This window comes from Amia ocellicauda, chromosome 9 (assembly GCF_036373705.1).
Source record: "Amia ocellicauda isolate fAmiCal2 chromosome 9, fAmiCal2.hap1, whole genome shotgun sequence".
In the NCBI taxonomy this organism is placed as follows: Eukaryota; Metazoa; Chordata; class Actinopteri; order Amiiformes; family Amiidae; genus Amia; species Amia ocellicauda.
Window position 1 is genome coordinate 22928041 of NC_089858.1, and position 17873 is coordinate 22945913.

Sequence of the window (17873 nt, forward strand, 5' to 3'; positions counted from 1 at the left end):
TATCTCGATGAATCATCCGGATACAATATAGCAGCTTTAATTGAACTAAAGTGCGCGTCTCAGTCATGGCGTTTATGGACGCATTTATTAAACCAGTCCTTATGTTTTAGAGGAAACCCAGATCTGCTGTATTTATTTATTCATTAATTTATCTTGTAAATGGACACGTTAACTGAATCGTGTTCGCCCTCATACTGATTGTCTGCGGATTGTCCTGCACACATCCACACAACACAGCCTGAAACACCGGCCAGTTATTCATACAATATTAATACCATCGGCTGCTACGATGCGATTATTATCCTTCAGTTTATTTTAACTAGTCACGCACTGCACCGGTCTGTGAAATCCCATGTTGTGTGAATGCTGAGGTGACACAGTGGGGGCTGCCAGAAAGTGTGTCAGCGGTGTTGCTCCGGGTCATGTGTGTGTGCGCGCTGACACCGTGTAACCTGATCGGCCTTGCAATACATACTGAGAGTCTGCAACATACACTAATCTTGTGTCCTCACTGAACTGAGCCTCCTCTCACTCTCCTTCCTCCAGAGCCGCTCCTTCTCATCCTGGCCCCTAAATGGTGGAACGACCTGCCCACCGAAGTCAAAACGGCAGAGTCCTGGACCTCCTTGCGGCGCTTATCAAGACGCATCTCTCCCGACAGCACTTGTAATATTAGTCCTCTATCCCTGCTAGATAGCACTTCACAGTTTTATTATGCTTCTCGCATTCTTGATTGTTCTCCTCCGTGCTCCCTTTCCCATAACCCCTGACTGTGACCCTACATCTTGACAGCACTTAGCTTTCACCGTCCAGGATGTAGGACCTCACTCACTGTACTTGTGTAAATTGTAAATTGTTTTATTTTGAATTGCTGTTTTAGCTCAATTGAATTTGTAATGATTGATGCCTTGTACTTCACTGTATGTCTGCACTTTGTTTGCACTTATGTTGTAAGTCACCCTGGATAAGGGCGTCTGCCAAGAAATAATAAGAATAAGAATAAGAATAATAACACAGCATCTTCCTCGCTAATCTGCTTGGTTGTCTGTTTAGCTGGTTAACACTTGGAGTCCACAGTATACTGAATCAACAGTATGTTTTATTGAAATTCACATGAAATAATAAAATAATTATAATAATTATAGCATGTCAAGGTTCCCAACCCTGGACCCCCACCCTGCTGTTTTTTGTTTCAACTGCACTCTCAATTACTTAATTGAACCTTAATTGAAATAACAATCTGCTTATATTCGACTTTTTAAATTGTGTAAAAACAGTTGGATCTTTATTATTATTATTATTATTATTATTATTATTATTATTATTATTATTATTATTTAGTTCTTATCAGACGCCCTTGTCCTGGTCGATTTACAGAATATAATCACAATACAAAGTGCAATAATACAGTGCAGTTCAAGGCGTAATACATTTTACAAATTTCAATTTACACAAGTGCAGGGGTGTAAAGTAACGAAGTACAAATACTTCGTTCCTGTACTTATGTACGTTTTTCGAGTATTTATTACTGTATTATAATAATAATTATTATTTATTATTGGTGGCTACTTTTACTTTTACTCCACTACATTTATGAACAAAATAATGTACTCTTTACTCCACTACATTTCCCATAGATGACTCCGTTACTGTTACTCACTGCCGGTAGGTCATTAATATGAATATTAACCCGGCTCTGAGCTTCATTCTGCAACTCCATTGCACCTTTCATACGTCAGTCACACATTTTACCGTTTGGGGAAAAGCGTATTTTGATTGGCCCTCACACACTAGGAAGGCGGAGTCAATGTGACCATTTAGGTTTGCTTTCAAAGTAGTATGCCCACAACGAAAAAAAAAGTTTCACCGCGCAGCTGCATGAAACAAATATATCTAAGGTTAATAATGGGTATGCAAAATGAATAGATTAGCAGCGCTCACAACTACGTCGTGCCGGTGAGTTTGACGAGTTACGGGAGAAACAGAAGGACGGACAGCCGCTCCGCACAGCACAGAGGTGAGGATTGATCTGACAGCGCATGCGTACTGCGTCCGAGCTTGTAGTGCAGTGTGCAGTAATGTATCGATTGGAAATGCATTGTATTGGATGGGGAAGTGTTATTTAAGTAATTAGCGATGGGTATTGTGCATGTAGCTGTGTAGCGTTGTGATAACGTTTGTTGTAAAGCGGTGCAGTGACCTGTGTTCTTGTGGCATGTACAGCTCTCGTCTCACGCATTGCCACAGACATGTTTGTGCCCACCCAGCCCCCGACTCTTGCTTTTGCAGGCGGCGACGGTATCTGTCACCGCATTTTTTAATGTGACAGATCTCATGCAGACGTTTTGAAAACGTGAGAGCTATGCAAAAACATTGTGTGTCATTGTAATATCGATTATTGTACATCTTGTGTTAGCATCGACCGGAAATAGTTGTGCCCCCTCAGTCATGTCTGATGCCCCCTTGCGAGTTAATTTGGACACTGGTGACGTGAGGTCGGGGCAGGGGGGTTGACTCTGGTGAAGTGACATCGGGGGGCTGGGTGGGGAATCAGCTGTGCCAAACCCCCAAATTCCCCCATGATCAAAACATTATCCTCCAATACACTCACCTAAAGGATTATTAGGAACACCATACTAATACTGTGTTTGACCCCCTTTCGCCTTCAGAACTGCCTTAATTCTACGTATCATTGATTCAACAAGGTGCTGAAAGCATTCTTTAGAAATGTTGGCCCATATTGATAGGATAGCATCTTGCAGTTGATGGAGATTTGTGGGATGCACATCCAGGCCACGAAGCTCCCGTTCCACCACATCCCAAAGATGCTCTATTGGGTTGAGATCTGGTGACTGTGGGGGCCAGTTTAGTACAGTGAACTCATTGTCATGTTCAAGAAACCAATTTGAAATGATTCGACCTTTGTGACATGGTGCATTATCCTGCTGGAAGTAGCCATCAGAGGATGGGTACATGGTGGTCATAAAGGGATGGACATGGTCAGAAACAATGCTCAGGTAGGCCGTGGCATTTAAACGATGCCCAATTGGCACTAAGGGGCCTAAAGTGTGCCAAGAAAACATCCCCCACACCATTACACCACCACCACCAGCCTGCACAGTGGTAACAAGGCATGATGGATCCATGTTCTCATTCTGTTTACGCCAAATTCTGACTCTACCATCTGAATGTCTCAACAGAAATCGAGACTCATCAGACCAGGCAACATTTTTCCAGTCTTCAACTGTCCAATTTTGGTGAGCTTGTGCAAATTGTAGCCTCTTTTTCCTATTTGTAGTGGAGATGAGTGGAGGTGGAGGTGTTATCAAGCAGATATGCAACATCATCACAAGCAAGACATGCATATATTATCCGCATTGGGAAAAAGGAACCTGAGAAAACCATAAGGTTTATAAGCATATGGCAAATCACACTGTAACACCTCAGGATTGGCCAGCTAGGAATTTGTCACTAGTCCTGTGGTTGCACTGACCACCACACACACTTATGTCTTAAGACTTGTGGCAATGTAATGTCATCACCATTGTTTTCTGAAGAACTATATTATAATGGTTATCATTATACTACTACTATTTGGTTGATCCCTTTTTAAAACAATTACCAAATGTCTACTTGACTGTTGAAAGGTCAAAATATGCATTTCAATAAGTTTTTGGGTAATTTCAAAATATATTAACATTATTGTTGTTATTTAATTTCAATTGAAAATAACATTTTAATAACACATGAAATAATTATCTGCGCAGAAAAAAAAATGTAATTGGGGCTCAGTGCAACCACAGGGCTAGTGACAAATTCCTAGCTGCTCAATCCTGAGGTGTTACAGTGTGATTTGCCATATACTTATAAACCTTCTGACTTGTCTGTTATTCTCAGGTTCCTTTTTTCCCAGTTCGGATGATATATGCATATCTTGCTTGTAATGATGTTACATGTGCTAAAAAAATAAATAAACCATAACACCATCAATTACTATAATTGTGGCGTAAACTACAAGTAAAATTATATATTTTTTCAGTATTCTTAAGATACAGGTGTTACCTGTTGCTTGGTATCAGGTTGCTTCTGAAACAGACAGACAGCCATTATGTTCTATTAATTTACTCAAACAAAACACGAGTCATACAGTTTCCCACTACTTCCTACTCTTACATAAAATGTTTAGGATTGGCTTGCCCATATTCTGCATATATGTTTATTTAATAAGGTTTTATACCATTTACATAGAATGGTTTTTCTAACAGTCAGTACCCTGACTGAACATTCACTTTAACAACATTAAAAAACAAAAATCATTTATTGAACAGGCATGTTGTTGTAACTAATTATTGGGACACTCAGTCAATCAGGTTTATTTTGAGTGAATTCACATGGAGACCTTGCATCAGATTAGGACCGCAAAAGTCTGTTGATTTGACCATTACATGAATTTATATGCCCCATCAAAGGGATGATCTACAGAAGGAGAGGGCAGTACTCTACCTTCCTATTTGAGCAAGCAGTGATACAGAAGAAAAAGCAGCATGGTGTGTCGGTCTGGGGAAATTCCACAGACTCTCTCACAACTTGTTTACCTCTTAATTAAACTAGAAACTCTTATCTCAATCCAAGAGGGTGTTGCTCAGCACCTGGTTTCAAGGTCTTATTCCCACTGAATTCTATGGGATTTCAGTTAAACTCGGCAATAAAAAATGCTCACAACATAATTAACTTAAGGACAGTGTGCTTCTTGCACATAAATAGAATTTAACTCACATACAGAATAAGAGCAATAAATATAGCATATATATACACTCACCTAAAGAATTATTAGGAACACCATACTAATATTGTTTTTGACCCCCTTTCGCCTTCAGAACTGCCTTAATTCTACGTGGCATTGATTCAACAAGGTGCTGAAAGCATTCTTTTGAAATGTTGGCCCATATTGATAGGATAGCATCTTGCAGTTGATGGAGATTTGTGGGATGCACATCCAGGGCACGAAGCTCCCGTTCCACCACATCCTAAAGATGCTCTATTGGGTTGAGATCTGGTGACTGTGGGGGCCAGTTTAGTACAGTGAACTCATTGTCATGTTCAAGAAACCAATTTGAAATGATTCGACCTTTGTGACATGGTGCATTATCCTGCTGGAAGTAGCCATCAGAGGATGGGTACATGGTGGTCATAAAGGGATGGACATGGTCAGAAACAATGCTCAGGTAGGCCGTGGCATTTAAACGATGCCCAATTGGCACTAAGGGGTCTAAAGTGTGCCAAGAAAACATCCCCCACACCATTACACCACCACCACCAGCCTGCACAGTGGTAACAAGGCATGATGGATCCATGTTCTCATTCTGTTTACGCCAAATTCTGACTCTACCATCTGAATGTCTCAACAGAAATCGAGACTCATCAGACCAGGCAACATTTTTCCAGTCTTCAACTGTCCAATTTTGGTGAGCTTGTGCAAATTGTAGCCTCTTTTTCCTATTTGTAGTGGAGATGAGTGGTACCCGGTGGGGTCTTCTGCTGTTGTAGCCCATCCGCCTCAAGGTTGTACGTGTTGTGGCTTCACAAATGCTTTGCTGCATACCTCGGTTGTAACGAGTGGTTATTTCAGTCAAAGTTGCTCTTCTATCAGCTTGAATCAGTCGGCCCATTGTCCTCTGACCTCTAGCATCAACAAGGCATTTTTGCCCACAGGACTGCCGCATACTGGATGTTTTTCCCTTTTCACACCATTCTTTGTAAACCCTAGAAATGGTTGTGCGTGAAAATCCCAGTAACTGAGCAGATTGTGAAATACTCAGACCGGCCCGTCTGGCACCAACAACCATGCCACGCTCAAAATTGCTTAAATCACCTTTCTTTCCCATTCAGACATTCAGTTTGGAGTTCAGGAGATTGTCTTGACCAGGACCACACCCCTAAATGCATTGAAGCAACTGCCATGTGATTGGTTGGTTAGATAATTGCATTAATGAGAAATTGAACAGGTGTTCCTAATAATCCTTTAGGTGAGTGTATATATATATTCAATTTGAGGATCAGTCTTTGGTGTGGAACCTTTTCAAAAGCTTTTTGGAAATCTAAGTATATCATATAATGTGCTTTCACATGATCTACAGCTGCAGTTGCATGTTCAAAATATTTGAATAAATTAGTAAGACATGATCTGCCTCGTCTAAACCCATGTTGACTATCTCCAAGAATATGGTTTTCATTAAGATGCTCCTCTATTTTCAGGTGAGACTGATTGATCTGTAATTTCCTGGCTCAGTTTTGTCCCCTGTCTTGTGGATTGGTATGACATTTGCTGCCTTCCAGTCAGTTGGCACAGCCCCTGTTCTAAGTGTCATTGGAAATACTTGAGTTAGCAGCCTATAAATAATTGAGTGGCCTATAAATGCAGCAAAACAGATTTGTTTGCAGACTAGCGGTGCAATAAGTTTAAAATATCAATATGCTTCATGGTTCATTGATTTTAATTTAACAAACAGAAAGCTATATATTTTATCAAACTCAGAACTGAAATTAAGAGGTCCAACCTACATTCTAAATTACTTTTTTACATTAACGGTTTTAACTTTCCCTCATATATTACCATAATGTACCCCTTCTATTGCAGTTAATGTGGTACATTAAAGAGTAAAACGTTTTTTTGTATTAAAAATAATGTACTACAGTGGCCTACTACAGGAAGAAACTTCAAATCGTGAATGCAGTTCATATCACTGCCATTTGTTTTGATATTCCTTTAAAAATACATAAACGAATGGCCTCCTTGTGTTCAAGCAAGGGAACAAAGATACTTCCTGCATTTTACTCCAAATAAATTGTTAACACATTATTCACTGCAGTACTTAGTACTTGAAACATAACTTATAAAAGCTATTTACCATAAGGATTGTTTTAGGTGTGTACAGCATGTTTGGATTCAGACTGTTCTGACCCAGTGACAACACTCAGTCTGTTTTAATTATTTTCTGTCATTAGCTTCCTGTCCCAGTAATATGGAAGTTGTGAATGGTAAAGGCTGGACCCCCATCCATCATGCTGCATTTCAAAATAACAGCAAGTTGGTGGAAGAGTTTGTCCAGAGCTCTAGACTGCACCTACTGGAAATGGTGTCCTAAGGAACACACCTCTTCTCTTAGCTGTGATTAATGCCAGACATCAGACCACAAAAACTCTGATGGGCCTGGGAGTGGATATGGCTGCAATACCCAGTATCATGGGGTGGTGGAGGCTGGTGCCCTGGGGGAACATGTGGATCTCTTGGAGTACTTCACCAGTCTGCAGCACCCCAAGCTGGAGGTTTATCAGAGGCTGGTCAAGTTCCTCATCTCATACTGTGCAGAGGAAGCTGTGAAAGCAGGTAATGTAATCCTGGCTATGTACTGCAGAGAGGAAGCCACTCAAGTTCACTCACCGGGCTTCCTAGCAAGTGGCTTGGTACCTGCAGCAATGGGTGTTTTGCAGGAGAGCAGAATTGAGGAAGAGAAGGAGCGATCCCTGAACATTTTGAACAAGATGTTGGAGGAAGCAAGTGTCTAGGAGCAAATCTACACTAGTCAGGGCTTCCCTATCAGAATCCCTCTGTCTATGCCCTGAAACAGTGCTGGCTATAGGTAGAATTGCCCAAGAAGGCAAGTATGCCGAGGCCCTTTCCTCTGCTGGCCTGCTTCTTGTTCTGCTGAGAGTGATACAGAAGGCCAGAGTGCATGGCAGTGAAGGGACCGAGGAGACCATTGTGATCCCAGCTCTCAACTGTCTGTCCTCTGCAGCCTCAGGCAGCAAGGTTTTTCGGGACAGCATGGGGAAGATGCCGTGATGCTTCTCGCTGACTGTGGCTCTTCTTGAAGACAGCAATTCCAAAAATCTGCTTACCACAGTCTGCAGGACAGCATAGGGGCTGAGTTTCTGAAATTCTACTGAGGTCTCTTTTGTCTCTAAATCATACTTTGGCATTAGGGTTGCCTATTGCCCCATGAGAAATGGAAGCTTATATGTTGTGTGGGCAAAGAAAGCTAAAACTGCAGAGGAGGGAGGAAAGCAGCAGGAAATTTCATACTTTCCCAGAGGCTGTTGTGTAAAACTGAGCCCACTCATGCGCTTGCATTTTGTCTGATCAGGGAAATGTATAGAGTAGATTTCAAATTATGTTTTCCATTATATGTGTGCGTGTTATATTAACTGTACCTAGTCAATAACTCCAATACAAATATTTGCACTTTGCTACAGGTTTGGGCAATCAGGTATAAATTATTGCACAGCGTTCTTTTTTCAAAGACTCTTTGCTTTTAAAGGCTTGGTTCTTATGGCAACAAGGGAAAGCTAATGTTCTCCCTTGACTTTAAATCTACACAGGTATGGTAGTGTAAACAGATTTGATAATTATCAATAGCTCCAGCATGCTTTTAGCCTTGTACTTTTAATATTTAAGATCCATAACATATTTGTTATGCTTGAACAAGGATCAAAATAAAGTAAAGGGAGTAACTATGTATTGAGCTACTCAATATTTCCAATTAATTTGCATATATTCTCACTGAATATATACAGTACTTTCATGTACTATACTATAAAATGTCATAGTCACCATCTCAAAATGGCAGAAACCATGTAAATATAATCTATATTGGCATATTTATACTGGAAAGATACATTTTGTCATATACACACATGGAAATATTCCAGTTATAAAGCTGTCTGATGTAGCCATCTAAATGAGGTAGTTGTGTTTACGGGTACTCAACGTGTGTTTATTTTCAACCCTTTTATTCTGAACATTGCCCTCTCTCCATGTCCCTCAGACTGACAGAGGGCAATGAGCATGCTCAGAAATGTGTTCTGGAGGGTGGAGGGCTGATGGCACTCATGCACCTCCTAAAGAAGACCTGAATTGTGAGTGTACACAAGGTTGTGATGGAAACACTGTGGGAACTGGCTGGAGAGGATCCAGATGACCAGAGGCCCATGGCCACAATGATAGGTCTAGAGTCAAGCTAGAAATCCACACCCTCAGAGGAATCATTTTGACAAAGACTGTATGCTATTAGGTTTTTCATGTAAATCCATAGCTGCTGGATTGGTGCCAGACAGGGAAAGGATAGGGTTTTAAAGTGAAGAATAGCAATACCTCCTCTCTTGTCTCATTTTCAAGTTTCCACACAGTGCTGTAATAAAGGCCTGTGTCCATAACTGTTTTCAAGTTTATCTTCTTATTAGAGTGGCTTTGAGAGATTTATGGTGGAAACCGGACTCCTCAAGCAAGGCTGCTGTTTTGTGTCTAACGTGGGAGAGATAAATTATTGCACATTTCTGCGGTGATTTACGCTATAAGACATGTTATTGCCTGCAAAAACAATCGCCTTTTCTCCTCCAGGCCCTTTTAAAATTGCAAATGGATCTTTGTCAAAGGAAAAAACTTAACCTCTCTCAAGTGCATAAAATAGGACCCAATTTGTATTATTACTGTTTGTAACATTTAATTAAAGATCCCTTGTGGAGTGATATATTTAGACATATAAGCACATGCATTGAAGGAGGTTTTTAGTTCTGCACAACATGACCTTTTTTTTTTGTTTAAGTTATGTCGCTGGTTATTTCTTTATTATCCTCCAAATACATAGTTAAGTATTAAAGAGATTTAATTATCCTTAGACATACCATCTTCTCTTTGTGATCTCTGTTTGAGCTGTATAAGAATCTTCTGGTGCTAGCAGGCAATCATATTGAATTATTTAAAATAACGAATATATCTGAATATGTCTTAGCTGACAAATAGTGTTAGTTTTAAAGATTTCAGCCTGAGTTTACATAGATCCCAAATTCTAGATCTGTTAGGTATTTTGCACCATTAACTAGGAGAAATAAGCTTGTCTTTCACAAGCCCTTGTTTCTAAGCTCTCATAAATGGAACCAGAATCTCCCTTTAGCACATCCATCTCACAGTACATATTCTAGGTGCTGTCAACTGTCATTTTGCAATGAAAAGCATTACTTGTAATTTCAGCAGTCATTCTGCTGGCTGATGCTTGTCTCTGACCTTATCCTCAAGGTGTCAGTTCTCTGACAGAGTTGGTGGGCTCAATGTCACCCTGGCTGCAGCTCCTGGGGGTGGAGGCCCTGAGCACATTGGCACAGGGTCCCAAGGATGTCCACAGTGCCATGGTAGCTGCTGACTCTCCACAGCTGCTAGTCAGGATCCAACGGGCTGACAAAGGTGCTGGGTGCAGTCAGGGTGTTGCGACATGCCTGCCTTGGGGTGGGTGAGTATCCACAGAGACACCCCAGGCAGCCAGGGTCCAGGCCGCCTTCCCCCAAAGCAGCCCACAGGAAGAGAGCAGTGTCAGCCCACCTGCCCTCACAACCTGCCCTTGGACATCAGGATGTGGGCAGAACCCTAAACAGAGACCAGGGCATCACTTCAGGAGGCAAATGTAAAGAGACACCACTACAGCAGCTCACAACACGGCACATTAGGTGAAGCCCCGGAAATTTGCCTCCTGACTGGCAATGTTGTGGCCACCTTCGCAAGGGACAGCAGCGGGAGATCAGTGCATGCAGGGGGGTGCACTGGGACTACTTCCATCCTTTCCTCACCTCTGCCGATCCATGCCAAGACTGCATGCCGCCTTTCAGGTGAGGTGAATTAGGTGGATTGGGCTCCAGCTGAGTTTGTGTTTAACTGCTTCCATATAGCACCAGAATCTCAGCAGTAAACTGTCATGCTGAGGGCACACGTTGGTACTGAGTCAAAAACTTCTTACTGGGAGGAGATACTTGAGAAAGGGGTGTACATCACTGTGTTTTGTCCAGTCACAGGAAGTGAGGGTTTCCTTATGTGCCCTGGCTCTAAATGCTGTTGTGGTAAGCAGTAAACTCTATATGAAATCACATCTCTCTGGTTACCTTAATTAATTTAATAATTAAATCAGTAGAATTGTTTGTTCCACAGTGAAAAGGAGACCTTGAGAACCGCTGTGAGGCTTACAATCTTTCTTCGCTGTACCTGAAATAGGATATAATGCAAGCCAAAAAGCAATTTTAGAAGTACAGCGTTCAGCTTCCATTTATTTCCTATTGGTCGATTTGTGTATAGATTACTGGTTTTACCTTTACATTTTTCCAGCCAAAAGCTGCTTCTGTCTGCATTAATTGAAGAGGTTTTGCTAAAAATAACATGGTTTACAAATTAGGTTTCTATTTTTGTGAACTGCAAGCAAAGGGAGAACACTTTCTTGTCATATAAAACCGCCTTCAAACCGACAAAAGGAGCCACATTGGAAAGGTGTATGGTTACAGGTCCAAGAAACAATATCTGTAGTCAATGATTAATGCAAAGAGGAAAGGAAAGCAGTTCTGTGGTTAGCTAATTTGAATTGGCGAAAATCCATTTCCATTCAATGAGAGATGCGTAATATTTTTATTAACATCCATTCTATTGACTTTATGCTTTCCAGAGCTTAAATTATCCACTAATATCCAAGATGGGTAAACCTGACCTTGGGCCAGCAGGAGACGGCATGAATATGATAACAGGAACAAATGCATTAGGATTCTCCTGCAACGTAGCCTGACATGCTAAAATGTATTTATGGAGTCTTTGCCTTTAAGTAATGTACCAGAGTTTCACATTCAAATAAATTGGTAGTCATACTGTTTTCTATAAATTGAATTACACATTTTTTCTTCCCAGTGTGGCATTCTAGCTCGATTAATCCCAGACATGGACCCGGGATCCACTTGCGCCCTGGGGATCAAAGCCATCGTGGGCCTTCTGGAGCTCTCCCATTCCACACCCGTCCTGGCACTGGCGGCACACTGCATTGGATGGCTGGCACACACACGAGCTGGTACAGTAGACAGGATTCCTCCGACTAGTGTGTGGTGAATAGCGAGGAGGTTTTCAAACGTTTCCAAAGATTATTCTTCTATTTTATAATAATCTTGCGCAGGAATCCCAGTGGCCATCGTGTCCATTGACACAGTGTGTGTGCTGTGTGACCTGCTGTCCAGCCCTGCCCAGCAGCTGTGTGGCTCTGCTGCCATTGCCTTCGGTTACCTGAGCTTCAATCACCAGGGTCTGCGGCAGTTGCTCAGACGGTCAGGATCCTGCAGTCTAGCCAAACACTGACCTGAGGTGTTGTGAGGCATGGCTAGGGAGGGAGTTGTGAGATCTTTGGATTGTAATTGTTCTGTGTTGGGGTGAGGTAGGGTGAACTGGGAAGTGCACACAGCAGTGAGGATAAGCAGCTTGGATAAATACATAAAGTTATCCTTAGCTTGTTATTTATTTATTATTATTTATTTTTATTTACCACTTTATCATCGTTTCAGTGGAAAGATAAGGTTATACTTTATATTGGTGGTTATAAAAATAAATGCAGATTTTATTTGGGTTCCTTGGAACAAAACTTTGTAGCTATGGTTTCAGAAAGAATTAACTTTATTTACATTTGTTCCCAGAAATTATCTGTATTGTCCAATACTGCCTCCTGCTGACCATTTCAGAATATATTTCTAAGGAACAGAATTAGTTTAAATCTACCTCAACGCCTGAATGTGATTATTATAATTGTTATTCAGGTCAATAATATTTACTTACAAAGTGCATATATGTATATTGTTTTTATGTCTTTCATGTTCTGAAAAATTTGGAAAAGAGAATAATGTTGACCTTATACCAGGGAATCTTAAACATTCCAGAATGTACCAGAGAATAACTTAAATGATCCAACAAAAATCCAATTAGAGCAAGACTTAGTTATTGCATGTGTGCCAGTTTAGTGGACGAGCAGTCCTCAGTGAAGTGGAGGTTCTTCCCTGTGTTGTGCTGTATGGGTCTGCAGATGTAGGAAGGAGCCTCCGCTGGCCAGGACTCTCCTGTCCTATACCAACAGACACAGCCTGTCTCCAGACTTCCTGCGCAGCTGGAGACACCAGCAGGAACTAGGCCTTCCACCTACCAGGTGACCGGAATACATCCACACCAGGCATCGTTTCACAGTTCAGAAGGGATCTACTACACCTGAAGGCTGAGTTATGTTCTGTTTTTCATGACAGCTGATCCCAATACTCGATAGCCACTACATAGCCACTTTATCCAATGCTTACACTTCAAACAGTATTCAAGGTAAACTAACTTATACTAATGGGATGATTAATTGTTTGTATATATTTATATCCAACATAGTTATATTAATTCAGGAATGTTCTATCCACAATAAATTGAAGGGTCCTGCAGGAAAACACATACAGTACTCTAGTGGTGAACTGCTATACCTACAGGATCCAAGAGAGGGAGCTAGAGGCTAATGTCACACATGCTGATGCAACAGTATAATGCAATTAGTAACAGTTCAGGTATAATTCTACTGCAAGATTAATGCATTGTGGTACATTATTAAACATATATTTTTAAATGTTATTTGAATTGAAATTAATTATCATATATATATATGATTAATTTTAGGATAAGTAATAGTGGCATAAACCTGTGCTTTATTTAAAACATTGAAATGCCTTTCTTAAGAAATGGCTAGAAAACATATATATGTTTTCTGAAATGTATGATTCTTAATGCAATGACTGTCGTAGGTATGTGGTATGTTTGCATAATACAGACTACATAGAATTTCAATCTTTAAAAAGTGTTAGCAGAGGATGGTTTCGATCCATCGACCTCTGGGTTATGGGCCCAGCACGCTTCCGCTGCGCCACTCTGCTACACAGCAGGCAGGCAGGAAATGAGGCAGGTCAGACTGCTGGAGCTCCCGCCAGTGTATCTGGTTACATAATGAGATTAGTGGTGCTTCACAGCATTTCCTGTAAGATAAGGGTTCTCATATAATACCCAAAGAAAGAGTGTCAATGAATATTTATAAATACATATGTAGCCTCCATTTTAAATGTCACATAATGGCTTAGATTATTATTTTAGAAAATAAAATCAACATTGGAAAAGTTCCATGATTTACATCTACAATGCACAATAGAACATATCCCTTCAGATATTTTCTTTCTGCTGGTATTTTGTCTCCTATTTTCAAATTCATGTATTTATTATGTTGACAGAAGAAAACTTTCATATCAACTCGGAGATCTGCTAAACATATTTCGAAGTTTATGAATCCAACAGGTATGTAAATTCATTCACTGCTCGATTTATATATTGCATTTTCATGTGAATAGCCTATAGATTTTTAAGGTAGCTGGATTTTTTTCAAACCCTTTTCTTCAGGGTATCAAATGTGATCTATGGCACAGAACAGTAGCACAGTAAGGCAGTGACCTCGTTCACAGACACACAGGGGAAACATGCAGCTCTTCAACAGTGACAGCACATCTGTTTATATGTTATCAGATGCAAGATGCTATGCTATATCAAAACCAATCTGTGTCAGGGTCCTGTTTGGAAGCTTATGCATGATCAGAATATCTAAGAATACAGGTAATGCAAGTTATACTTTTGCTGTGAAATATTATGGGTTTCTCTCAGATCTGGGGGTTTCCTCTGGTTGACTCCTCAGCAACAGAGGGAGCTGCTGCTCTCCAGTGAAGTGCACTGCATTTCAGTTTCACAGGAAGTGGCTCTGATCCACTATCACACTCCGCAGCTTTCTCCGTCACATCTCGGCTGCAAACTCGTCACTACCTAGGATTGACACCCTGGTCTCAAAAGGCTCATTTATTCTAACACCGCATCCAATTAGTTCAGATATGCAGGTTAATAATTCTACTAATGAGATGTACCAGCAAACTATGAGTGAAGTAAACAAGGACACAATCATTTAGTACAGACATTTTATTAGATGTTTCAGTTAATTTCAACCCTTTATCATAGCCTACTTTCTTTTAAAACACCAGTTTCAAAAAAAGTTCAAAGTTTCAATTAAGAAATACATGATTTTAGTTTTGTATGAATTGTAACAGAAGTAGCTTACTTTAGCTCAGATATTGTCAGTTCATACAGAACCTGTTAGAGGCTGGAAAAAAACAACAACCTTGTTCTTCATTTTCTCAATAGAAAGGTTATGATGAGGCGTGTCCATTCATTTTTTTTTGTTGTCTTTCAGTAAATCCAGTCCAGGAATGTTTCCCTTCACACAGGGCCATATTTGGTTTGACCTCATGTTTTTTGCAAACATTTTTTACAATTTCTTTAAATGGCATTAATGTGTGAACTGGATTATAGTGATGATGATTTGCAGAGTAAGCCTCACACTCTCATTCTCCTTCATCTGGCCCCAACATGATGACACTTAAGAATAGTATTAATAGTGCAAAATAACATGTTCATGTTTTTTTTATATATATATATATATTTTTTTTTAATTATTATTAGTATTATTTTTTTCTTCTTCATTGGTGTTAACTGACAACATGGATGCAGTTCAATGAAGAGATGGGCCTCTATGATATAACTTGCTGTCAGGTTATACCAAACTTCTTGCTGGACATTAAAAACTGCAACAGTGCCTTGAGGGCCACAGATGCTCGGAAACATGCGTCTGATTAAATTCTTGAAGACAAACACTGGTTCACCACTTCCAGTAGGTGCGAGTTCTCCAAAGCTGCGGCGACTCTTTCTTTGTCTGCGAGCTGTTTGTTAACTGTTATAAGAAACATTAAATAAAGTATACTGTATTAAATAAAGAATACAAAATAACTGAGCACATGCTGATTTGTACTGTATAGTAAAGCAAATTTCAAAGCAATGCATTAGAAGACAATTTGCAATTATATGTGTATTTAGATGGATAAATGGAATAATGGTGGATGGAATAATTCATTTTTGTTTTTATTATTTAACATAACTATGCGCCCTCCGATTTAGTTTTTCATATCTCCAACATTTCTTTGGTGCTACCCACCAGGGTGACTCCACTGATCTAAGCTGTCAAAGACAAGTAAAGAACTACATCTACTTTGCAATTCATCCTGATCAAAAACCATTAATTTAAGTAGGGCATGTCTTCCTATATGTATTCCTCCCTTGAAAGAATCACCAAGTAAGGACAGAAAGTCAAAGAGCACAGACATCTTACCTGCCTGTTCAGAGGCATGTGTACCAGGTGTTATGTGCACGTCAATCTTAAAAGAAAGCAAAAAATATGTATTAAAAGTTATGTTTGTGGCTGTTGCTTACCGTCACAAGTTCAATTCAGACCTACAGTCATTAGTATGGCAGTTCTACATTGTTCAAAAGAAACATTTCCTTATAGAAATTAAAGTTGCAATGTAAATATGTCCATACCACTGAAGGTTCAACAAGCTCGACTCACCTTGAACCTGTCCGGTAGTGATCTAAGCAGCTTGACTTTGATGGACAGGCCGATTAAGGTGGCCATACTGCAGTGAGGGATGGTGGGGGTGAACTCCACAGAGACGGCGCTCTCCTTGTCGTTCACCTGTTCAAGATATGCATGTTAGGATGTTGCAATGTACAAAGTAACCGCTTGTGTATGTTCATAACGATTTCAATTAATATTAGTGTTACTTTATTTTGCCCCATTAATACAATGTTAACACAACTGTACTTAAGAGTTATAGTCTTCAATTGGTTTCTTTAACACCGAGTGCCTAGGACGATTATACACTTGGGAAATGACTAAATAACCCTGGGCAGAGATGATTTTATTATCATCAGGGGGCTTTGGAGATTTGATGTCCAAGCCAATGTGAAATGAAAATCAGCGCAACTCACATGGACCCTCACTTGTTCCACGACATTTAACTCCTCCAGGGACAGCGGGTGCTCGGGGTCATTAATGGATCTGATCAGATGTAAGAAATTAGGGGAAAAAACAACCTACAGTAGGGCGCGTCTGGTTTAATTCAGTAACGCAGTGCAAGCATTTAAACAAGCAAATGTCAAAGATATATAACAAATATAGCATTACAGCACTACTACATATTTTAAAAACGACATCAGCCCCATATGTCACTTCATAATAAAACAAGGATATCGAAAATTTCTCTGTCGTCGATAGGATCCGCAAAGTCTTCGTCTTCATCCTCCGCCGTTAGTAATCTTTCCCCTGACCGCTGATAGATAAGAGGGTTTGCATTTTCTAATCGCGTCTCTACAGACATCTTGTAATTTTGTATAATTTGCTAGAGAAACGAATAATACTTTGTTAGCAAACATGCGAAGTCCTTTCTTCCGTTCTGCGTCTTTGGGTCGCTGAGCTACGGCACCTCCAAAGGGTCAAACAGCCCCGAGATACGCTCGGTTATCGATGTTTGGAAGGAAATGTCAGTATGAACTTAAAATATGTGCGGTGATGAACGGTTTATGTGATGGCCGTCTCAAAACCGAGATACTTTCATAACCTACCTGCAGGCTGAAATAATTGTATTTTAAAACAAGCGTAATCGTTTTGGAATGCGATTTAAACTCCTTTTTACTTACTTTTTACTAGGTTTACTAAGCTAAACCTGTTCAGTGAAGTTATTTATGTATTTCAATGTTTCGTTGTTGGTTTGTTTTTCTTATCGAACCACAACAGTATGTTGTCAGTCTGTGTTCCTGGGTCAGTGTACTGCCAACACCATTCACACTTTGGAATGGTTTTATTGAGGGAAATAAAATGAACAAATAACAACTAATATTTGGAAAGGTGCAAAGATCAGTGGGTAGGTTTCAGTAAAGAATATTGATTGAAGAACACCATTTCAATACATTTATATATTCTCTACTTCCAATAGTAATTTGGAGATTAAATTTAGTTTTGTAGCATGATGGTGAATTTGTGGGGTTTTCAGGTAGGAGTAATCATTCTATTGCTCCAGGTAAATCTGTTTTCAGGCAGTCCTATTCTTACCTTACTTTTCCCAATATACATTCTGATAAC

The 17873-nt window shown here is 40.1% G+C and overlaps 1 protein-coding gene, 1 long non-coding RNA gene and 1 other non-coding gene across 3 annotated transcripts; 1 reads left to right on the plus strand and 2 right to left on the minus strand.

The window, feature by feature from the left end:
* Positions 1–9888: 9888 nt before the first annotated feature.
* On the plus strand, positions 9889–14813 carry LOC136758967 (uncharacterized). The gene is made up of 3 exons (XR_010820001.1): positions 9889–10656; positions 11714–13056; positions 14092–14813. It is a non-coding gene; the product is annotated as an uncharacterized LOC136758967 (long non-coding RNA).
* trnam-cau (transfer RNA methionine (anticodon CAU)) lies at positions 13672–13743 on the minus strand. Its single transcript has one exon. It is a non-coding gene; the product is annotated as a tRNA-Met (tRNA).
* ciao2b (cytosolic iron-sulfur assembly component 2B) lies at positions 14807–17235 on the minus strand. The gene is made up of 5 exons (XM_066713739.1): positions 16984–17235; positions 16724–16801; positions 16302–16427; positions 16065–16110; positions 14807–15629 (listed from the first exon to the last, which is right to left on the minus strand). The coding sequence occupies exons 1-5, from the start codon at positions 17110–17112 to the stop codon at positions 15532–15534; spliced, it is 477 nt and encodes a 158-aa protein (XP_066569836.1). The 5' UTR covers positions 17113–17235; the 3' UTR covers positions 14807–15531.
* Positions 17236–17873: the final 638 nt, after the last annotated feature.

Coding starts and splice junctions, on each gene's coding strand:
- ciao2b (XM_066713739.1), bottom strand. CDS start 17,112: ATGTCTGTAGAGACGCGATTAGAAAATGCAAACCCTCTTATCTATCAG. Junction 16,111..16,301: donor CACTACCGGACAGGTTCAAG/GTGAGTCGAGCT, acceptor CTTTCTTTTAAG/ATTGACGTGCACATAACACC. Junction 15,630..16,064: donor ACATGCCTCTGAACAGGCAG/GTAAGATGTCTG, acceptor TTCTTATAACAG/TTAACAAACAGCTCGCAGAC.